General features: G+C 40.3%; 1 protein-coding gene across 4 annotated transcripts in view; it reads left to right on the top strand.

The window, feature by feature from the left end:
- Positions 1-25,064, top strand: part of LOC136884875 (hrp65 protein) — a 300,770-nt gene that overhangs the window by 57,327 nt on the left and 218,379 nt on the right. For all 4 annotated transcript variants that reach the window (XR_010861427.2, XR_010861428.2, XM_067157168.2 and 1 more), the window contains exons 5-6: positions 2,625-2,755; positions 16,212-16,320. Coding sequence is in view for 2 of the 4 variants with exons in the window: in XM_067157168.2 (XP_067013269.2) it covers positions 2,625-2,755; positions 16,212-16,320 (240 nt within the window). In the remaining 2 variants the exon portion in view is untranslated. The remainder of the gene's footprint in view (positions 1-2,624; positions 2,756-16,211; positions 16,321-25,064) is intronic.

Here is a 25,064-nt window from a genome sequence, read left to right as displayed (position 1 = left end):
TACTCCTTGATGTAATGCTGACTGGCACCACCAATAATTCTAGGGTATATGTGAACACATTAACCAAACTCAAGAAGTGCTTGCTGCGACTTGGAATCCATAACAGCACAGGCGATTGCTTCAACATAGCGCGTGCATTCACACAAGTTTGAGGACGTTGCAACACATCACGAAACAGATTTGGACAGTGTTACCCAATCCACCCTATATCCCTGACCTAGACTTTCACTTCTTTGGGCCAATGAAGAATGCCATTCATGGGAGACATTTTAAGGGTGATGAAGAGCTGATTTGCACGGTGAAGAAATGGCTTGATGAACAGAACAAGGCGTGGTACCGACAGGGCATGTACGCCCTCGGTTCTTGCTAGAGGAAGGCTATAGAGCGGGAAAAAGATTGCGAGGAAAAGTACGGAGTGTAGAGGAAACATTTTTCTTTCTTGTTCAATAATTGTTGAACGAAAGAAATGTGAATTAGTTTCTGGGCACCCTTGTACTAATCATTTGATAACATTTTCAGATTGCTTTATACTTCATTGTTTACTAAGTAGCTTCTGTAAGATGGGTCTGTTTAAATACTGTGTTTAAAGATATTTGAATTGTTGTATGAATTATTAAAAAACTTAAGCTTTTCTGTGTCATGACTTATTAAAATGGAAAATACAAACTACAAACATTGTGTACACCATACCTGTTTCTAAAAGGGTTAATCTTGATTTCCAAGAATTTCACACGTACACCGTTCAGACAAGATGCTTCCAAGATATGAAAAATATCAACCTATTCCAGTGTTTTCTTAAGATGGAAATACTGAACACAGGAAGTGTTAATCCTGGGGCAGGTTGTGAAAGTACTTTTTTGCATTACTGGCAAGACCAAAGTGATCACATGCAGTTTTAAAGAAGTTGATAGTTCTGCAGGTGTTAGAGCAGGAGATGTCATCGGCGAAGTGCAGTTCTATCTCCCGGGTAACCAGAGTATGACTTTGACAAAGTCTTGCCAGATAGAAAAGGCCTCCATCAAAACAAAATTCAATCTCAATGCCTAAGTGTTTCGTGGATGATTCATGCAGCATGGCAGCCATGTAGAGTGCAAAGTGTAGGAGCAAGCACAGTGTTGTTTCAACCCATAAGTGATTGGGAACGAATCTGATAGTTACCATGAAGAACCTCTCCAGACATGCCATCATGAAGAGCTTGAACAAATTCCACATAATGTTCGGGACATCCAAAATGTCTCAATGTTTTCCACATAAGCAGATCTTGGTACTGAATCAAAGGCTTTTTCCAGATCATAGAAAACTAAAGAGGCTGCTGCTGTTCTGAATTATTCCTGCTTAGCACAGATCATGTGTGTTGGTGCCTCTGGAGGTTTGGAAACCACATTGAAACTGGGGCAAAATCCTCTTGATAACTCGGAGCCGGTTTAATAGAATTCTTGCTAGAATTTTACTTGCAATATTGACAAAAGCGATATACCACGGTAGTTCCCACATACACTACGATCGCCTTTCTTGAAGATCGTGATGGTGGTAGCATTCAAGTCTACAGGTACTTCTCGAGTTCCCCAAATCAAGAGGATGAACGTGAAGTCTAGTCGGCAGTCTTCAATGACCCCGATGAGGATCGAATTGGACTATGTATCTCCTTTAAGCCAGCATAGAAGTTTTGCAGGTCATGGGTGTCAGTCTTTGCAGTTCTTCAGCTTTTTGTTGCCACCCGTTATTAATTTCCCTAATTTGTGTCTGACCTTTCCTTGACGTTTATTTCTTCACATTGAAAAAGATAGGTTAGGTGGGCTTCCGGTTTGGCATTGATCAGACATTTCATTTTCATCAAACTGGTCCTGTCTTTTTTTTTTCCCCTCACAAAACCAGTAGTTTCCTCAGCTGACTCAGTGATGACCTTCTGAAACGTGACCCATTCCTAACTTGTACTATCACTGCTGATTGGATGATTAGCCAGTTTGAGGTTGCATTTCTGTAATCTGTAGCAGTGGAGTTAATTTGAAGTTTAGAAGTATCAGATTTCTTTCTGGGCAGGTTGTGGATTGTTTTTTTGGTTTCCGACAGATTGAGATTCTCAATTGGCAAAAAAGGAGCTTATGATCTGTCCAGCAGTCTTGTGTTTTGCGGTTTTTGTAACAAGGACAGCTTTTTTTTTATCACATTGCCTAGTGATGTTATAATCAAAGATGTCAGTGCTTTGAGCGAGGATGCATCAGTGGTCTTGTAGCGATTAGGCAGGCTGAACTAAGTGTTAGTAATGCTGAGTTCATGTTCAGCACACAAACCAAGCAGCAGTAGACAATGGGCATTACAGTCGCTAAGTCTGTATTTTCCAATCACATTGCCCCATAATTGGTGATCTTTACCAACTCTAGCGTTCAGAAGGGCACTAGGGTACACTCTTTAATACCCTAAGTGCGGGAGAAGATTTATCTTATACAACCTGCTGGAGGGAGTTTGTCCTTAGGAGTTCAGGCAGTGCTATAAAACATAGCGTTTCCTCTATGCTACTCCCGCAAATTAAAACACAACTGTCTTGTTGCTTTAATATTGCCATTACTCTCCTGCTGGTACACGGCATTGTCAGATAGTTGATGCTATGGTTGTTCAAATTTCAGATTGAGCGATCGGTAATCATTGTAGATGAACGTGGAAAATCAATGGAAGAGGGCATTGTGGAATTTGCAAGGAAACCTGGTGCACAGATGGCATTGAGAAGATGTTCCGAGGGCTGCTTCTTTTTAACAGCGTAAGTATTGAGAAAAATGATAATAAAGTATTTTGAAATATTAGTGTTAGAACCAGAGTAACATACAACTATTTGGATCTTTCTTTTTTTCCAGAGGAAGGGCCAGATATAAAAATTTAATTCTTCAAATTTTGTGCAGTGTGTTCCCTATTTTCAGAAGTCGGTTATTGACGATTCATAGCAGCGGTAAATTTACTTGCCATAGTGGAATCTGGAGTATCAGTTACAAATCTGAGACATGGCAATCAGATTTTGAAAACTTCCCTACAGTGGCCTACTAGTTTGTTAGACCAATAGAGCATATCAAAAATTAGATGTATGGCTTTTCAGGCGTTTGCTGGTTAATAGAGCAAACACCTGGAAAGCCATACATCTAATAGTTTTGATGCAATACCCGCAGCATTTTTGCCACGGTTGTTGCTAAGACTAGTTTCCACCCGGTTGATTAAGGATGAGGAATAAAGCATTTCTTCGCTTTCTTGAACGATGTGATTGTGATAAGGCGAAATTTCATTTTATGAAAGCCAAACTACCTTCAATATTTGGTTCGGATAGAATGTCCTGAGCAATTTTTATTGTTGCAGCTTCTTCACTGTCAAAACTTGCACGATTTCCTTCACTAACTGGATATTTTTGCAGTAATACACACGCGTTTAACCACGTGCCCCAGCGTGTTATGATAGATTGTGGAGGTAATGCAATGTCTGGAGCTTCAGCTCTGAAAGGTGAGACTTGTGGGGGTGCTTTTAAGAAAACTGATGCCCTCAAGCTACAAGAGAAACATAGCACCATCAAACAGTTTTGATATGGTGGAATAATTGTGCTTCTAACACTTCGGTAGTCTATAAAAAGATTTCCCCTGGGGTATGCACTTATCAAGTTATGATCATAACGTTGGCTATACAACGCCCCATACCATCTGAAGTTTCGTCGATTGACACCCATATCTTCTTTCCGAGAGTTTCAAATCTTATTTTAAAGTGTCTTCGTAACACTGCGGCAAATCATTCTTCCGTAAAGCTGATTAGTCCGGTATTTCTTGATTCGTATGTTTTTAGAAAAATCCACGTATTTTCGGGCTGTTCAGTTCATACAGTGGAATGTTTGCAGATACCAATACATCACACAGTTCTTTACTGAACTGGGAGGACTTGCTGGTAGTCGAATATACTGAAGGGAGTAAGCTCAGAGTTACAGGTTTATTTGAAACGAGCTGTAGAGCACCGATATGTTGCGTTACAGTAAAACATCTATCAGCAATTACTTTAGTTCCACACAGTTTGCAAAACAATATGCTTCCATTGTTGCCAAATTCAGATACTAGTTGTCTCATATGCAGTAACACACTCGTGTTTTATTTTAGGCATTTTGAAAGCGGCAATGAACTAATCTTGCGGAACTGACGCATGTGTACCCCTTCCCCTTTCTGCTTGATAAACGGAGCAGGTAACATTCCATCCCGCTAATAACGGGTTTGCGACGAAAACCAGAGCATGTGTATACCTACCGCCATAACATTGTGCAGCCAAGATATATTTTTTTACTGCTAATAGCAAAACATTTTATTTCAATATTTTAAATTATTTTATATCAGCTATTAGCTTGTTCTTAACCGAGACGCAACTCCCTCATATAAAGCTGTGACATGACTAAATTGGAAAAACGTGATCTTAAGACAGATTTCTTAAAAATGACTGAAAAATCTACCAAAACTAAAAATATTCTATTGAAATGGAAAAATAGCAAAACAATGCAAAAAGATTTTCTATGTACTTCAGCATTGTTTTAGACAGGTCAGTAAGACAAGTCATTCAACATTCGGGCCCTAGTTATCACACATCTGCTTATTTGCTGAGATAGAAATTGAATTCTGATGAGCTAGTAGTCCATATACTGATCATTTGCAATCTCCACTGCTTCATACACCAGTCTTTAGATACTCTGCTAGTCGGTTGCCATTCCTTCTGTTCTTGGTTTTTCATATTGCTCGTTGCCTCTTACTATTGCTGCCTCATCTCACTGTCCTGCCTTTACATTTGTCCTCTTATGTGTTACTTGACTTTCCTACCTCTATATACTTGATAAGTTTATATTCCCTGGTCATAGTTTAAAAATTACCTGTGTAACTTTCAAGAGATGTGCTTCAAGTTGTCCGCAATTTACGTGGTCATCACATATTTGCGATTATTCACAAATCCAGTCATTATGTTCTTCAGAATTGTGTAGTTAGAAATTACTTCATTGATACTTATCCAATGATGAATTTCTGTAAATTAGGAAGCAAATAAGGGAGAAACACCATTTTTCACTTTTAGTTCTGCAAATTTAGATGCTACACGTATGTATACCTAGAGTTTGTCCTTAGGAATAAAAAACATAACACTGACTAGTTTGCAACTGAAGATTCATTTTGGCTTATTAATTTCAGGCTAACTTCACAGAAACACTGTATTGATGAAATGTTTGTTTTTTAATCTAAAATAGCTTAATTAACAAGAATGTCTACTGAATTGGGTCTCTTCCATCAAAAAAATACTTTGCAGAATTTCAAAACTTATTTTTCATTGAACTTCATAAAACAATAGTTTTTCAGTACACATTGATACAAGTCAAATTTTTTACACTTAACCCTGCTTCTTGATTTGCATCCCTCTAGCTGGCGCTTAAAAGCAAACTTGTCATCCATGTCATACTGCAACTCAGGAACAGTCGGGGCAAGTACTTAACAGTATTTCATTTTTTTTTAGCATCTTTATCTGAAGAAATTCCACCCACATTACTGTCATTCGGAAGACTGGGAGAAATCGCTTGCCAGGAGAATGAAAAGACCCACTAAACTTCAGCAGAACTGAAGCAAGGTATACATCTGTACTGAAGAACAGATAGCATCAGATTGCTCATCACTTCCAATATCATACTGCTGGTTCCATAAAATCAGTTTAAAGATCATCGTCTTCATCGACGTCACTTTCCATTAGTCAGCAATATCTGAATCAGTCTGGAGTAATTGCCTATCCTATTTCTTCTTGAAAATTGTTATTTTTATTGTAAACGTATTTCAAGAGAAATACTATTCACTATTAAATATAACCATAACACTACCGAGGAAAACATTTAGTGTGAAGTAGACGAACAGCATATGGCAATAAATATGGAGTGTTACGGCAGTTAAAACGTGAGGTAGACATTCGTGTACAACACAGGAGATTCCAACAAAAATTTTGTTCGAATGTCTCCATGGTCATGCGGATAGATATTGTATTGTTTCTTGGGATTACCTCTAACACCAAGCCGTGAGCTGGAATGAGTGGCTCAGACGGCTGAGGTGCTGCCCTTCTGACCCCAACTTGGCAGGTTCGATCCTGGCTCAGTCCGGTGGTATTTGAAGGTGCTCGTATACGTCAGCCTCGTGTCGGTAGATTTACTGGCACGTAAAAGAATCCTGCGGGACTAAATTCCGGCACCTCAGCGTCTCCGAAAACCGTAAAAGTGGGACATAAAACAAATATTATTATACCAAGCTGTGACATTCGACACTACACAATAAACAAGTTAAATAATACCTACCAGTTTGGGGAGACTCATCTTCTGCAATCTTGCTCCAACAGTTCATTTCAAACTATCCTTCAACACGCCACCCTTGCACAGTACTGATCGTTGCGGTAGAAACTTGAACCTGAAGAGGTATACGTGTGGGTATATCGGGTCCTTGCTGCAATGAACCCCAACAGTGGCTTCGTACTGAACCTCAACCCGAGGTGCACATGTGTACTTGCTGATCCAAGATGTTACAGGTCATCTTTTAAGATTTCCAAGAACTGGGATCATCCTTGGAGGCAGATTTGTTGATGTGGAGTCTTTTTTGTCCTGTTCCTCAGTGTGTCCCCACTAGCTTTTGTTCATGCTTATCCTCCCTAGATCCCTTTCCTGCATCACAGCAGTTGCAATAATGAATTGTATCCATATTTTGCAAGTCAACTGTGATAGTTACACTATAACATGTACAATTTCTTTTTTTCTACCACTGAATAGTTTTACCAGTATATTAATGGATTTCCTTTTACATGTCAAATTGTTATTCCCAATGCCACGCTCGTTTCTCTGTACTGTAGAGTTTCGGAGTGCCAGTTTTCGTTGGGATATATAAAATTATGACCCCATTAGGAAACGTAACAAACTGCTTTTGTTTGTTGACGTGTCGACATTGGGGTTACACGCTATATGTTGATGTTAGAACCAATTTTTAATGAATATCATGGTATTTAATATGTTGCTTTAATAGGGCCTTCACTTTAAAGATAATTCATGTAAAAAAGTGCATTTAAATAAGTGTAATTGTCCTAAGCTATTTTAATGATTATAATTCGAGATGTTAATTATATTGGAACCTATTGAGTATAGTAGAATCTGATTCTAGGCTAGCCCTCAATTATTCGCCACCACACGTCGTACATTCGGTAAGATGTGAAGGTAAAAATATATTACCTATATGCAGACGATGTGGTAATAGGATCAGAAGACATCGCTGAAGTACAGAAAGCATGAAATGTGGTGGAGGTATGGACGGAAACTAACCAATTGGACATATATACAAAGAAAGTGAATATATGACCTTCAGAAAAAGGATGACGGGCTTCTCCACGGACATTGATTTCCAAGCAAGACTGATTGCAAATCGTAAACTACTTCTGATCCCTTCGCTTAACCCTACAGATTACGCTCCTATAGCTTACACAACACAGAGCAACAGCTGCAGTGGATCATGTTAGTGTTTTCCGGGCCTGTAGGCCGTGGTCCAAGAGCTTGTGAATGTCCCTACGTTTCACTGAAGAGTGCGTTCAGCATTGTCAAGGGTTCGAGCAGACATTGATAGCAGCGAAGTTCTTAGTGGAATGACGTGCTGTAATTCCACCTCATCATATTGCGTAGGCTACCCTACGCTGTTCGCCTGTTGGTCTCGGTGGGTGGGTGTGTGTGTGTGTGTGTGTGTGGGGGGGGGGGGGGCTGATTGGCTGTCCTTCGGCCAATTGTTGAAGCATTAAGGAGAATGATCTACATCGACCTGCGTTGGCGGAGACAGGCAACTGATCACCCGTTGCTTTTTCTGGTGTGCCGCGGCTGTGTCCTTCAGGATTTAACGCTTTCAGGACTGGAAACCAGACGCTTGAAGCTGTTAGTGTGCTTCAGAATTTCAATAGCTTCCCTCTGTAGCTGGGCATGACACAGTAGTTGACAGTACATTGGTGTCTGTACTGTATATCATGGTCTGCTAGCAGCAAGTGTTCAGGCAGTGATCTATGTGAATTTCCCAGCCAGCTATTTCTGTTATGCTCCTTCAATCTTGTGGCAATGCTGTTTTGGGTAATGCCTATGTACACCTGGCCACTGCTGCACAGGACCTTGTAGTCTCCTGCTGTGGCGAGAGGATGGTGCTAGTCTTTGGCAGACCTAAGTAGTTACTGGATTTGCTCTGGATGTGGTTTTGACCACATGGGACTCCAGTAGCCTTCCTATTGTCAAGTTATTTCCCTAATATTCGGCTGAAAGGCTTTAGCTGCCGGCCGCTCCTCTTCTTTCTCCTTAGTTGTTGGAAGTTTGGGATGGAGGGCTTGTTGGATATCTGTACCCGATAGCGAGTAGGGCCATATTGAGGTGGTTTAGCTTGTCGTTTAAGTGATGAGGTTGACAAATTCTAGCACGGTCGGCTAGCGTCTTAATCACAAGTTTGTGGGTGGTGCTTGGACGTATTCTGAAGATTGTGTGAGATGGATTGTGGCACACTTTGTCTGCAGTTTAATTCGGCAGTCTTCATTATCAGAACATCGAGGATAGGGAGCTTTCCCTCATTTTGTCTCGATAGTGGACAGAATATTGGTGCTGTAGAAACCGCTGTTTCTTTCAGTTGCTCCAGATTGCAAAGCTATCTAGGAAGCACAGCCACATCTCAGGTTTCAGTGGTGCGGTCTCTAGTGCTGGTATCCATAAAGTAATTTGCTATCACTGGACTCTTGAGGCCTGCCCATGGCAACACCTATTTGTTCATAGAAACTGAATTATAACATTGTAGAGATATCCACCTATTCAAAACTAAGATATATTTACAATATTTACATTACATGGGACTAGTTTCAGCCGTCCTCGGGGTCATCATCAGCCATATTAAAACATACACAATGTGTGGCGAAATCCTAAAACATCTTTTTAACGGTAAGAATCTTATGGATACATAATTTACAATACGAAGTGTAGTTGAAATGTTGCAAATGAAAATGAGAGATATTACGCGTGATGCATCACATAAGACTGTGCCACCAGTGCAAGGTTGTAGGAAGGTGGTCAGATGTTTAGCAATATCGTAGTTCGGTGATTCAATGGCACTCGCAGCGGGCCGTAGAGTGATATACATCAACCTTCTCGATCTCTGAAGACTGCCATGGCTCCGAGGGCAAAATACATATCTGTTCAAATTATTACACTCAACAGGCAGATCAAGCACTTTTTTACTTCTCTTCCCAAAATCATGTTGAAAAACATTTATATTAACAAAACATTTATTTTAGAATAACAATCAGTCCCTTGCATAAGTTGTTTGCTGTTTGGAGGTATCTCCAGTTAATCTAGCCCACTTTTGTCATTCCTCACACCAACTTCTTAACTTCATACATAAAACTTAATCAATCTACAAATTACTACATCATTACAATTAAATCCCTGAATACAACCGAGCATTTTAGTACTTTGTGTGATACCCTTTGTATTGAATGACACTCTTTAGCCGTTTTGGCATGCTTTTCACAAGATTTAGTCACATATCCTTCAGTTCCACATCCGTATACCACAGATTATTTCTGCTATCAGCTGATGTTTGTTGGTTATGTTCTTTTTCATCATCTTGTGTTTCATGAAGCTCCATACATTTTCTATTGGATTCACGTCCGAGCTGTTGCCCGGCCATGGTTGAACGCTGATATCCTTGCCCTTTAAAAATTTTGTGACACATTTGGCACTATCATCATTCTTTGGCCTGAGGAAGGAGTTGTTCTTCAAGAACCCATTTATAATTGTCTTGTTTCATTGTCCCCTCTAAAATTTGAATTCGTCCAGGCCCATAGATGGACATCACGCCCCACACCATCACTGCAGTTGGGTGTTTCACAGTCTGTTGTATGCACTCCAACTTGTATTCCTCTCCACGTCGACGATGTACATATTTTGAACATTCTTCAGAAATGCTGAAATATGACTCGTCACTAAAACACACTTTCTTCCATTCATCAGACCAGTGTTGAAGTCCTTTTGCCCATTCCAAATGTGAATGTGCCATTGATGGGGTGATCTTCGCTTTCTTCCTTGGTCTGCACGATTTGATGCCCTCACTACACAGGATCCTCCGGACACTTCCAGGAGGAACTACTGCTCCATAACCCGCCATTTTAATGCTCAAGTCCTTAGAAATGCATTTTCTATTGAGAAGAGCCAATTTTTTGGGTATTCTAATGCCTCGTGGGAAAAGATTCGATTTTCGCCCACACCTTCCCACTCCATTTTGATAAGTTGTATTCTTCCTCAATTCTACACTAATTCTACTCGCTCATTTTTGACTTTAAGACACTTTGTGCAATTTGCCTCTGTGAATACTTTCCTTTGCTCAGCAGAGCATTGACAACTGCAACTTTACATGGGGAAGGATCTTTGCCTTTCCCCATTATCAAAAAAACAATCCGATTATACGGTACACAGAACTAGGAGTTGGAAAGAAACAACTGATTGAATAAAACTGTATGAGATCACTTCAAAATTAATGGTTAGAGATAGCTTCACGTCCCTAGCAGCAGTACAATCCATCAACAATGGCCATAACTACACTTTTTCAGAAGCAAGAATCCAACTGCTACTTGCAGTCCCAGCGCTGGCAATGACACTCCCTCCAAAACAAAACAGTTGAAGGTCAAAACAGAGTTGCCAACAGCTTGATGCATTCATAAACTGTGTGGGAACTGATGTTGCACATGTTCACCAATAATCTGACAAGAACCCTTTTATGAAGAGGTATCTTAAATATATTTCAAAATAGCATGAATTTGTCTGTCGAGTCTAATAATTTGAACAGATCTGTAATTCCCGTCTCGACATAGATTATTTTGCATAAACTAAGAAGTGATCTTATGGTGCTAGAAAAAGGTCAAGGCATGCTTCCTAAAATCAACCCTTGGCAGTTCTGGGTAGAAGAGTTCAAGATCAGTATACAAACTCTCCGGGGAAACTTTTCTAATTGAAACTCTTGAGATTTTAACTACATTTACCCTCTACGGGTAGTTGACAGGGACTACTGCTGGGTACTGAAGTGAAAAAAAAAGATCTGGAGGAATTCTACTCTTAGAGGCAAAGGTGGACAAGTCATAGGCAGACACCAATCAGGAGCTGCTGCACTTTGTGACCTTAATGGCAGTACACAGCTACCACCACAGGGCTTGAAAATTAAAATAGTTCCATGATCCAGGCGACAAGTGCGAGTGTAACTCTGATAACCTCTGTGAACGCTACCATGTTGCGAACTGCAAAGAAACTACTAAACTCGAGTCTGGAGTTCTGTACGAACACCAGAGTGAACCCTGCTATCACACAGTACACATATTCTCTCTAATCGATGCACAGTTTGTTCTCTATTACTATTATTAAATATGAACACGTCTGCACTTGTACCCATAAGTATAAACTTACTAGGATCATGCTCTTTCTAAAACAAATGTTAGCTTTACTCTATAGCAGGGCCTCTCCGACGCCCCACATCTCGTGCAAACCGAGGCACAGCAGCACTGTGCATCGGTCCAACTCGGCTTGGCTCGGATGGTGTAGTGCGCTGAGAGCCACGTTGCGTTCGGTAATAGACGGCTCGTTTATCCGTGAAATAGATCAGCGCAAGACAATGCCATAACCTGTTTCAAAGAAAGCAAAGACTTCCAAAAGACCATTTTGATCGAACTGGGAACTTTCGTATTTGTTTTGTCAGATTCACAATTAAGTATTTATTTTCCACCTAGTCGACTAGTGCGATACGGACCATGAAGCTGATTTTATGTAATTTGTTTTGTCAGTCGTGACGATCGAGCCAAATGCTTAATCAGAGGGACAGTAATTACGTGATCATCAGAATGACATCTAGTTTTCAGTACAAAGGACTTGCCCAAATTCTACGAGAATTTGTCGAATGAGGATTTCCCTAAGCTGCATCGAGAAGCATCTAAGTTTATTTCAATGTTTGGTTCCACATGCATTTGTAAAAGGTTATTTTTTTCTGTTCTGACTTGTACGAAAAGTAGATTGCGTGAAAGTATTCGATTGTAATTTAAAGTACGCTCTCAGAATTGCTGTCAGCCAGATACTACTGGTACAAAGGGCACTAGAAAAGTTTTGCAATGTGAGTGAATGCTTAGACTTTTTCAAAATAATTTCTGCCGCACTCAATACACTTCTCCATACGTCGAAACCAGTCGCTGAACCAACTCTATGCCACTTTTCTTCGGTTACGTTTTCAGACTCTTGATTCCATGCTGCCAGAAGCACCTCTTTGGATGAAAAACGCTGCCCTTTCAACTTCATCTTCCTCGGGGAATAGTGCGAAGTCACATGGGGCACGATCAGGACTGTATGGAGGGAGATAAAGCACAGTCAACCCTGATCTGGCAAGAATATCTATTGTTACATTAGTACGATGTGCTGGAGCATTGTCGTGGTGCAGGAGCCATGTGTTGAGCCGTGACCTTGGACGGAGCTGCTTGAGAGCCTGGATGACCTGAGGCAGACAAGCAGAGATGCCAACTATTACGATTCAATCGTAATAATTACGAATTACCCATCACAATTACGCCTTTACGAATCACACACCTCAAATTACGATTTGTTGTTGATTTTCAAATCTAAGTGTGTGAGGTGTTCAAAAGTATAGACAAGGAATGCCATTACAGCTTTAATTCTCAGAATGTTATTTTCGGATTTCTCGGTAATCAGTTTTACCCCACTCCTGTCTCTCATTTGAGAATATTTCGAGTTTTCTCGCGCCGAACTCAGTGTGTGCTTCCATTACCGGAGAAATTGCCACCTGTGAAGTGGTATATCTTGCGGAGCTGTTGTCTTTGTTCGTCCCATGACCAGACTTCCTTGAAATATGCGAGTTGTTTTGCCTTTGTTTTGGCGGCGAAGTGGTGAGAAACTCCGTTTCATTGTGGATACTGCGTGCGTGACTGTTGAAATATTTACTGCGATTTTGGTTGCCAAATTTACATGTATTGCTCTTGTAGGATAAATGTTAATCGTGTGTTCCAAATGTGAAAGGTTTGAAATAATGAAGCGATTTATTGTGCAGGAAAATGCGTGTGGTGACGTTGCCGTGATTAGTGATGCTAGTGATAAACTTCAAATAGTTCAAAAATTTAGGGAGGAATACTCGAAAGAATGGCCCTGTTTATTGCGTTCCTCAAAATCTCAATCGCGCGTGTTTTTGTAGTGTGTGTAACCGTGAATTTTCAGTTGTGTATGGTGACGAAGAAAAAGACTGAGTTCTGTGCTAATATGAACACCGGGTTACGTAGCGCATACCTATCTACGAAATGTCACTGTAATATTTGTCCCAAATGGAACATAATTGCTTTTACATAAATAAACTCGAAAATATGTGGTAAATTAAGAAATAGTACGAAATGTTTTACTTGAAGAGAATGATATGGATACATACTTTACTACCTTACAACTATTTTTTTTCTGCTACGTCGCAGCGCTTCCGTATGTGTTTTTTGTCTCAACACTTTCGTGTGTGATGTCTTTGCTCACTGAAGTTGTTTGTATTAATTAGGTGTCGTTTTCTTCATGTTGCTCATTCGTTTTGTGCCCTAACTCATTCATAAATGATATATTTTTTGGTCCATGGATCATGCTATTTTCCTTTCAACAAAAGAGTAATATATTTATTTTGCTGTTTGAACTGCCCGCGCTAGTCATATGGACAAAGATAATGAGAATTCACAGACATAGCACTCCCATTCGTCAGTGCTAGCCTTGGACCTCAAGAAAGAAACAAAAGACGGCACGAGAAGCGGAATACAACACAATTGAGTCCTGTCTAAAGCCCGTAAGAACGTATACCGCAGATTTTTCACTTCATTTCACTTCATGATTATGTTCCATTTGGGACAAATACTACAGTGGCATTTCGTAGATAGGTATGCGCTACATAACCTGAACACCGAACTGTTAAGTGCTCTGTTAGTGCAGAGGAAGCACACGATATCAAATGGAATAGCATGTCACCAGTGGTACGTTTACCAAACAGCAACTACAAGCTGCTAAGGGCAGCAACTACAGTACTCAACAAAAGAAATGATCCTTCAACCTACCTCAGATATGTACCGCAGATCACCTGTTACTTTAGCGGGTAAGAATCATACACTCTTTATATGCCAGTCTTTGAATATCTCGTTGATTTGTATGTTGTTCATTAATTTTTTCAATGATATTATGTACGTTAGTAAGATCTCGAAGAATTAAAGTTCTACGGCCGCCTCGCCCGTCAGCCCCCCCGCCCCCCGTGACCGAACGGCTACATTACGAATTGCCTTTCTTGAAAGTTGGCATCTCTGGACAAGTCTCACTGTACCACTTCACAGTAACTGTCCATTGTATTTCTAGCACAACCAGTCAGGATGCCCCGTTTAGTGAGGCATACTCCAATCATCCTTTTCTTCTCATTAAGTGCTTCTGGAGTAAGAGAATCAGCCGTCTAGGAATAGTTCTAGTCTGTTGCCCAGGAGACGCACGGATGTATGACAATCACATGTAAATACACCCTTCTGGGAACAGATTAAGAGCAGGCGTTGGAAGATTAAAAGGACATTATGAAGAAATGGGGCCCCCTGAATTGGGAACAGACCCTATGTGAATGCGGCATGGTACAAACAAGGCACCTTATTAATTGCTCTCTGTGCCCTGTTAAATGCACGGAACTTGATCTGGCACAGGCCAGTATCAGTGCGGTTACAGTGGCCAAATTCTGGGCCGATAATTTGTAAATAACTTTAATTTTATGTAATATTGTAATTTTATATATTTTATCTAGTTTGCTATCTGTAATCTATAATGTGCTACTGACACAAATAAACAAATCCTTTTCCTCTCTGCCCTTGACTTCCGCACAGTCTCAGGAGTACCCTCATCTTCAAACGGCCAGACCTTGTTCTGGGATTTTGTTGGGACATTGTAATAATAAAGCCAAGTTTCATCACCTAAAATGATGCTATTCATGTTACGCAAAGTCCAATTATTAAACTGTTTTAGCATTTTTCGATACCATTTCACTCGATGTGTCCTTTTTTCCTCTTGAAAGTGAATGGGGCACCCAAAAGGAACAAACCTTTCTAACATGGAGGTGGTCGTATAGAATTAAATGAATAGCTGGTTCAGGGATGTGGAGTCTCTTCTACTTTCATATATGTCAACCACCTCTCTTGCTCTGTCACTGATTCAGGCGGTTGCCCAGAACGAGGATCTTCAACTCCAAAATTTCCCCTCTGGAACTTTTTGTACCAGTGGATAATTGTTGTCCGATGTGGACATACTTTCCCCAGCACAGGAGTTATTTCCTTCCGGCACTGGTCAACAGTTAATCCACGAGCAAAACTGTAGCAGATATCGCGATATTCACCTTTAGACCACACTGACATCTTAGCCTGCTTTCAATCCCACTGCTTGGTAACAAGTGGTACGAATGTCGCGCCTTGCTGTCTTTTGGACCGGTTTTCATCCCTCTTTTCATCTCTCACCAGAATGGGGGTCTCCTGCAACAGTTTTTGCGTATTGCAAAACTTTCCTAGTGCTCTTTGTATAATTGTAAAGAGAAAGGAAAAGAACTAAGGACAAATTGTCTGCTCAAGCAAAATTAAAAGGTTATTTTAACACTGGTAACATTGTCCCATACAACAGTGTGTGACCGTTCACTGCACCTAAACATTTTGCAGTGACGGGAGGATCAGTGGTGAAGGCGGAGACAGGCCGAAAGGGTGAGACAGGTGCAGGGAAAGGGGAGTAGGGGTTTGCACTCTGGTCAACCTAATGTAGTAGTCTCCTGCACCTTGTGCTGTGCAATGCACTGGCGCATGCACTCCGAGAGGCCCTGCCCTATAGAGTTGAGGATTTCATGGCCTTTTCTGTTGTGCAATTTTACCTGAGCTATCTCCTGTGGGGATTTTTATCTGTGCTGCAAATCCCGTTCCTTTCACGAGGGATGACAAACATTTTCAGGCCTGGGGAAAATGTGATTGTATGTGTTAATAGTCCAAATTATTTAATTCCTGACAGTTTTATTTACATTACTCCCTTTTTTTTCTTTCATTGTTTTGAGTTATTCCTTTGATGTAAAATGAGACTAAATTTCTTCTGCTAACTATTCCTAAAACATTTCTTGTAGATCATTGAGACCTGTTGTGGTGGAGCCATTTGAACAGTTGGATGATATTGATGGCTACAGTGAGAAGAATCTGCCCAAGAAGAATCCTGAGTACTACAAAGCCAGAGAGGTAAGTATCGATTTTTTGTGTGGCCTGAACACCATTGTTGAGGTCTTGAGATTGAAGTTAAAAATGCTTCCTACACATGTTAAGTGCGGGTTGAGGGGGGGGGGAGGGAAGCTCTTGATATTTTTTCCGTATTTTAAAAGTTCCATTAGAGAAGCCTGCAGTGGTTAGTGCATATTCATATGCAGGCGATTCAACTGCAGAAACACTCAATATTGTGGCATAACGGTGAAGATACCGTAATCCATATATAGTCAAAACTGGTTAAGATGGCCCCCCTCTAGCGCGTTTCCCTGGTTACTACCCCATTATTCCAAAGTCCCAGGACTCATTGACTGGCCCCGAACGGGAGGCTGCTACCCAATATCCCGGATAATTCAAGCCTCTAAGAAAGCACACACTACTGTAACTGAATGTATTCAAAATGTAGACCTTAGAACACGTGCTCGCTATGTTTCTTGGTAATTTGTACGTTGTAATACTTATCAAAGCAATTCCATTTATGGCTCCATTTAATATTCTTTCTAAGCACATTGTAGTAATGAATGCTGTGTTTGTGCCATTCGTATACTTGCTGTTTTCAAATATGTACGGATTTCTGTTTACGTTTACTCCCGGTTTGGTGTTAGCAGTTAATCATTAGAAATAGAATTCACTATCACTCTGTACCTCTTATTATAACCGGTCTCTACATAGTTCTACATATTCAACACTATTTTGTTAAATACAACATGTTTTAAAGAAAGATGCAGCAATAATTAATATTCCATGAATACACTGTTTGGAACTCGTCACCCATGTGGCACATCAGATAATGAATCTGCATAAATGTTGAAATACTTTTTCGTCACAGGGCATGTTCCCATGGATACTCAATCCTGTATGGTGATTCTTGGCGCATAATAAAACCTGCATATATAAAGTTTCCATAGCTACAGAGACCGTACAATTAAGTGACACAGACACTGCAATCTACACGTTCTAGTCCATGACGTGATTGAAGGTAGTTAAAATTATAGGCAACAGATAGCACAAGCTACCAACAATGCCCGTGCGTAAAAATGGAGATCTCCAGGGCTCATTAACAACCGCTGATCATATTACTATGGAGATTTCCGGGCCTGGTTGTCGTGCTAAATACATGCTGAACGAACCTGTATAGAATATTTCACTCCTTAGTACGTTCATAGCTCCCAACATAAAAGTGGACCCAAGGTGAACACTGATTCCTCAGTTTATCGGAGGTATTTCCTAGACTTCGTTCAGCAATATCCGGCCGCGAAGCGTATGTTCATGGATGGTTCTAAAGTCGGAGATAATGTTGTTGCTCTTTGGTCACCGATGATATGAGTTCGAAGATCTCGCCTCCTAGTGTACGTAGCGTGTGTACTGCGGAGCTTTATGCCTTCCTAGAGGCTCTGCAGTTTGCACTGCATGATGAAAGAAGCCACTTTCTTATGTGTACAGATTCGTTAATCTCTCTGCAGTCTATTGAAGCCTGTTTCTCGCAGCCCCCACTGGTGCGGTAGATTCATGACCTTCTCGCCAGGTTAAGTGTTGCAGGCATCAGAATTACTTCAGCGTGGCTTCCAAGCCACTTTGGGATTCCGGGAAACAAACTTGTGGATGAAGCGGCAAAGGAAGCGGTACTTTACCTCCAAGAGCTGTCATTGTACCTGCTGAAGATATTTTTTCTCAGCTACGTCAAACCATCTTGGCGTCCTGGGAATCGGAGTGGCTAGCTATTCAAACTCGAAACCAGGCTGAGATAAATTAAGAAAACTACTGTGTGGCAGTGCTCTTTCTGGTCTAGGTCACTTTTCATTAATAGTTCGATTATATTAACTATTTTGTATGGTTAAAACTAAGTTTTTTTTAACAGCAGATTTCGATCTCAACATATCTTGGCTGTTAGAAGGGAAAAGGTTCAACTTCATCAGTCGCTCGCATTTCCTTACTTCACACTCCAGTACAGAATGTAGCCTACCTGTCTAATAGCGGAGGTTGACTATGACAGACCGCTAGGCCTTTTCAGATTCCTGTTCATTGTGAAGTATTTTCGATGCAGTAGGCTGTGGTGAAAAATATTTAACCTTGACAGAGAACGATATGACAGATCTACGCATGGTACTCAGATGTTACACGCTATCAAATATATAGTCGGTATCCTTCTGAAGTAGAATAACCAGCATACCGTACTCTATGCCCGTGGGCTGGGAGAGGGCACATTACAGTACATCGTCAACAGTACAATGGATAATAAAGTTTGTGACTAGTTACTGTATGACAATGGACTCGGGAGCTGAGAGTAAGTGTACAGTCTCTTCAAAACAGAATACTGACGTCAAGAGTCAGGTTCAGTGGCTCAGATGGCTGAGGCGATGGCCTTGTGACTCCAACTTGGCTGGTTCACACCTTGCTCAGTCCAGTGGTAGTTGAAGGTGCTCAGATACAGCAGCCTGGTGTCGGTAGATTTACTGGCACGTAGAATAACTCCTGCGAGACAATTTTGGCACCTTGTGGTCTCCAAAAACAAAATGGTTAGTGGGGCGTAAAGCCGATAATTTTGTCGTTGTTGTTATAACGAGTACGCTCATTCAGTTTTGGAGCTTTAAAAAACTTTTTTGGAGGACCGATAATCCGCAGAACGATTGAAGGACGGATAATGGAGGTTATCTGTAATTAAAATAATTCAAAATGCATAAGGACGCAGAAAACTAGACTGAGCGAAAATTTTATAATGGTACTGCCGTAACAGTTGCTGATATCCGAGCAGCCGCAAATGTGTTTATTTTGAGGTCAAGGGACGGGCCTTGTCATGAATTTGAAAGAACCACCACAGTATGGACTTGAGCGTTGATGCAAAGAGATCACCACCCATACAATGCCTGAAGAACGTGCCAATATTTTCTGCTGACTAGAAGTAACATGTTTGCTATGGGAATGGCAGATGGGCTATGTGAAGTGAGAATATTATGGCTGTTCTCACTTCACCCCACACTACCATGCATGTAATATCTGAACAGTAATTTGTCATTAACCATTATTTATGCCCGGTTGCAGAAAAGCCTATCTACAATTGTCCTGATAGGAGTTTTAGAATCTGAAATCATTGTTTTGTTTGACTGTCAATCTTCCACGTTCATGCTGTAGAATCTGTACCAGCGGTCTCTAAACTCAAGGGTGCTAGTCTTTCATTACACACATCGTGAACGTTTCAGAATTTCAATTTCCTTTTCAGATCTTCAATAAATCTGGGGAGGTTGATTGGGGATCAGATTTTCTGCAACGCTGTTAGAAATGGACAATTAAGGAAAGACTAGATGGACCTTTTTAAAACAACGCATAAGTGTTATGAAATGGATCTATAATTAGCTTATATTTTCAATTTGAGGGGAATTTGATCCCTTCGTGAATTTTTAGGTCATGAGCAATGGCGTAAAATGGTTAATGTTAATTTGTCCTGTGGATTGTTTGATATATTTCTCTCTTTTTTCATTGTAATTAATAAGCCTTTTGTAAAAAATTTGTTGAGATAATTGTACAATAGTTCATCAAAAATATTAATAATTTCCCTAATTTGAGTGCTATGATGATATTAATTACCGTTTGATCAAGGTGATGAATATCTTGGCTGCATGTATTATCTGAGCACTCTGGATTTGTTTCTAAAACTAGCTAAAACAGTTATGAATTAGCTGTAACATTTTTTTCGTAACCTTTTCTCGGAGTTACAGGTTCCACTCTTAAAATCGAACAAGAGTTTTAAGCGATCGTTCGCAGTGTTCTGTCAGTTAAGCAAAGCAATCTTCATATGTGCTGCTAGGACATCTTGCAATCATATTGGCCTACCATGTGGCTGCTTACCATCAACATTCTTGAATTCATCTCGAGCGACTTGAATGGGTTTCCCATCTTCTTGGATTGTGTCTTTTAAGTTATGTAATCAGTCGGTGAAACTCTTCATGCCAAACTATTATGCGAATCCTCATGTGCGCGTTTCCTGACCGGCCAGCTCTTGGCACCATACAAGGCTGATTTGATTTGAGGTGAACTGGCATACCCATATCGCACAGCACTATTGTAACTCCCCACCATCTAAACCTTGCTGCATAACTGTAACCTGCACTTCGTGATGGGTGCCAGTCATTTGGTTTTTCACTGGGTCTTGTTTATACACGTTACAATTCACATAGAACTGTGCCACTCTCTCTTTTTAATTCACTTGAGTTATATTTGGTTGTGATATAGCAAGATAGTGTGTTTTGGGGACTTTCCGGAAGCTAAGAAAAAAGTGCCAACAACTTTACTTATTCACACACTATCGGTCTTAAGTTTTCATGGAGTCAGTCCTTCCCTGGATGTTACAGGTGTCAATCAGTAAAAAACTTGGAACCTTCCTTTCTTTTCTGCCTGAGGAACCTTTTGACTTTGTCGACCAGGAGGAAAAGCTGAGTTGTGGAGGCAACCATTGCTGTGCTCTCTTCATGCTAGGGAGAAAAACTTTAGTAATTTCTTGGGACATTTATCAAATGTTCCATTACCTTTTTTCTTCATTTTCTTCAGATATTCTATTCGCATAATGAAGGCAAAATGTTTTGTCCTGAACGAGTAAATCCATAACTCCAATATAATTGGCATGTTATTAGTTCATAAAATTGTATCCCAAAAGAGAAATGAATTTCACACATAGGAAATTGTACTGAAACGTAAACTACATCCATTTACTCCCATCCATAATAATAAAAGAAAGTGTTTGTCTGTGCGCGATGCCTAGCAAAATCTACAGTACGCAGAGATCTGAAATTTTGAACCTAGGTAGATGGACAAAAAGGTCCAAATGCACCTCGAAGCCAGAATTTTCATTTTTGTTTCGTTGGCGAGTTATGGACGAAAAAGCATTGGAAAACTTGCATTGGGAATGACAATCCGTGCTGTCACCAAGATTAAATGCACAGTCACTGTTGCTAGGCAACGTACATAAGATAGGTAGAGAACACAATATTCGAGCCATTTCACGTCCCGGGTGTAGGAAACGGTTTCTGGTCTTATATGATTGTGATTCGTTCGGATCAGGACGTAAAGTATTGGGCTATTCGAGAAATGTGGGCTATGTGCCGGCGCGTGGTTTCATCCTCTTCATTCTCACTATCATATTCATTTCATCTCGTTATCTCATCTGATTTGGTTGACGTCATGAAGGTCATCCAGTTGTAAAAACTCGCTACAAAGATTCATCTCGCTTCACACCCGAACCCCGTAGAGAAAGGGGACAAGGGTTGGACACTTATATATATTTTGAGGAAACACATATGACACAAGAAAAACGATAATAATAAACAAGGAATAATCCATAAATCAGTCAGGATGCCATTGTAAGTCCATGGAATAGGAAGCCATTTTCTTTCAATCCATGATGTCTGTGTTCATGTCTGCGATTCCCAGCCAAATCCAAGGCAAAGATCTAAAAGGTTTGTCATAGGTGGTAACCGGTTTTCACGTAAGATGCATGGCTGTGTCTGCGAGCAATTCTTGCACCAAGACATGAAGCTGTCAACGTCGTCAACAAGCAACACTCACAAGAATTATCTGGTTTCCTATAAATTGAAAAGTCTGACACGACATGTCATACAGGTGAGGCTGTCATCTACACCACAGATATGGAACAATTTGGAGTCGCCTGGAGTACCCTCGAACATCTTGGGGTGGATGATTGTGACACAGATTAATCTTCTCAGGAATATGAATCCTTCCCTCTACAATGAACACAACTCTGAAACTAATATTATTGAAGCCAGCATCATGACTGAGCATGCCGCGGGCGAAGTACTATTCCTCGGACTGCAAATCCATTTAGTAGGAAGCCATTTTCGGCCTGAGACACAAGGAGCCATCTGCCCATAATATTCGGAAGTGTTTGTGTGTATGTACGCAAAGGCCAGTCAAATCTAAGACACACAGACCTGAAGTTTTGACATAGGTCAGTAGCTTAAAGTTGTAGGACTCCATCTTCGAAAACTGTGCTTTTGCCGTTGTCAACTGTACGTGTATTGTTGAGTTCGAAAGGCAAACACAATACAGTATACATCTTGCCTCCAAATGGAAGGGCATTAACCCTTTTGCTCTCAGGCTATTTTCACCGGTCAAGCCCAAAACACTCAGGCCATTTTTCATGATTATGTATGTTAAAATGTAAAAAGTTGCCGTATAAAGAAATCCCCAGTTACAAAATTGAAAAAAATTACAGTAGTACACTATTTAATATCGTTTTAGGAAAAAAAATCCCAAAATTGTTCATGGCATATTTTACTTCAAAATAAACTTTGAAATTTGAAAATATATTACAAAAAATAAAAATCTTTTAAATACCAAAAAAGTAATGTTATTTAGTGATATTGTTGTTCAGTCATTCTGAAAATAAGAGCATTTAATTCTGTATAACATGATATAATTTTGTTTTTTGTATTCTTATTTAGTCATGAGTTATAGCACCTGACGTAAAGAACTGTACACGTACCTTCCGGAGTCAGCATTTGTGTTTTGGAAAACATTCTCCTATCATCAGTACCTGTAAAATCCGAATCACTTATCTACAGCTTTTCCTACACCTGTGGGGTCGCGGGTGCGAACTGTGTCGCACATGTGGATTTGGCTGGTGTTTTATGGCCAGATGCCCTTGCTGACGCCAACCCTATATGGGGGGAAGTAATCACTATCGCGTGTTACCGTGGTAGTTTGTAGTGTAGTGTGTTGTCTGAATATGAAGAAGAAAGTGTTGGGACAAACACAAACACACAGGCCCCGGGTCAGAAGAATTAATCAATGGCGATTAAAATTCCCGACCTGGCCGCCAATCAAACCCGGGCCCTCTAAACAGAGTACATCAACGCTGATCGTTCAGCCAATGAGTCGGACTGAAATACGAATCAATATCGGCTATAACGTCACCGTCATCGTCTAAAGCATCTAAATAATCCAAAACATCGGAATTATTTAGCCTAGAACTTGGCCAAGCCATGTAAAAAAATTAGGCCTACTCGTGGCACGAAAATCTAATAACACGAAATGTTAAACTAAGATTCACTTGAGAACACTGATAAATGTAGAATATAAACAAAATATAATTAACAATCTATTATTAAAATGGAAACAATAAAACGAAGGAAAACACGTATTTTGAAGCTTAAATGAGACTGTACTGGCAAGCAGCACACTTCAACTCGTCATGCGGTGAACATACGCGGTTTGATAACTTCATTTGTTCCAAACAGGTGAGCTTAGTGTCTGTATCTCTCGATAAAAGTGTACACTAAATCCAAAAGCTACTATTAATGTCTTTTCATGACATCTGGGGGTCCATTAAGGTACTTATACAGCCGTCCGAACACAAAGCCGATAGATCGGCACGCTGAGTGTTTTAAGCGATACCACCCGAGCCGATAGATCGGCTCGCTGAGCGTATAAGGGTTAATATAGTTTATTCCGAAGCTCTAAGGAAAAAAATATACAGTAGAAGTCTGCTATAGCGAGTACGGCATATAACGAGAACTCCGTTATAGCGACGACTTTTTTTGGTCCCTTCAAAATTCCTATATTAAACTCTGTATCGTCCTTTGGTTACAGCGAGAACCCTATCACTGGCGCATCCGTTATTACGAGCGATTAAGTGCGCGTTTTTTTTTTCCAGTTACCGATATTTATGCACCCCAGTGATGATATTGCATGCGATAGATTACCTTCGGCATCGTTTCCTCGCTACGTGCACTAGCGATTTCTCTCGTCGACATTCGAAGGCGATGTCGGAGTCGATTAATATCCGTCGACAGCTGTTCCGTAAAGAAAATTCGAAATGAAAGAGAGCATATTTTCATAATAAATGCGTAAATGTGTCCGATGACGGTTAACTCGTTGAAATTAAGGCTGACTAAATGACCCCTTAATTTTGAGGCTAAATACTGCAATTAAGTAAGAATGGGATACACCTCAAGGTATGGCAGAGTGCTTAATTGATTTCATAGGTTAGTTTGTATTTTGTCGCGTCTGGTTAAATTACGGAAAGGCTATTATGAAATTTTATAGCGAGAAAGGTATAATTTTCTACCGGCGCTTGAAGTGTGTTTTCATCGTACGTAGGATACGTGACTCTGTTTGAATAAGAAAACTGAAACGTTTGCAACAAAATGCGATCGATCATCTTTGGTACGGTACAGTACAGTTTTCTCACTTTGTGCATTTGCGAGCTCTCACGTTGACATTCAAAGGCGATGTTGGAGTTGATTAGTAATACCCATCTACTGCTGTTCTCTAAACAAAATTCGAAATGAAAGAGTATAACACGTTTTCGTAATAAATGCATAAATAACGTTGCCGATAGCAGTTGTTAACTCGTAAAAATAAAGACTGAATAAACGATGTCTTAATTTTAGTGTTATATACGGAAATTACGTAAGAATGTGATACACCTCAAGATATGGCTGAGTACATCACTGATTTCAGAGGATATTTCATATCTTCTCGCGTCTAGTTACGGCTATTTACATGTAAATTTTTCGCAAGGTTATTTCTCTACATGCGTTTCAAATGTGTTTTCATGGTAGGCTACATATACGGTTAGGTTAGGTGACGCTGTTTGAAGAAGAAATCTGAGGTGTTTGTCACGGAAATCTCTGGAGTGATACCGTATTTCTCCGAATCCAAGACTTTTTTTTCTCGCAGAATCTCGTGCGAAAACTCAAGGGTTGTTGCAT

This window comes from Anabrus simplex, chromosome 13 (assembly GCF_040414725.1).
Source record: "Anabrus simplex isolate iqAnaSimp1 chromosome 13, ASM4041472v1, whole genome shotgun sequence".
In the NCBI taxonomy this organism is placed as follows: Eukaryota; Metazoa; Arthropoda; class Insecta; order Orthoptera; family Tettigoniidae; genus Anabrus; species Anabrus simplex.
This window is presented reverse-complemented; position numbering and strand designations above follow the sequence as displayed.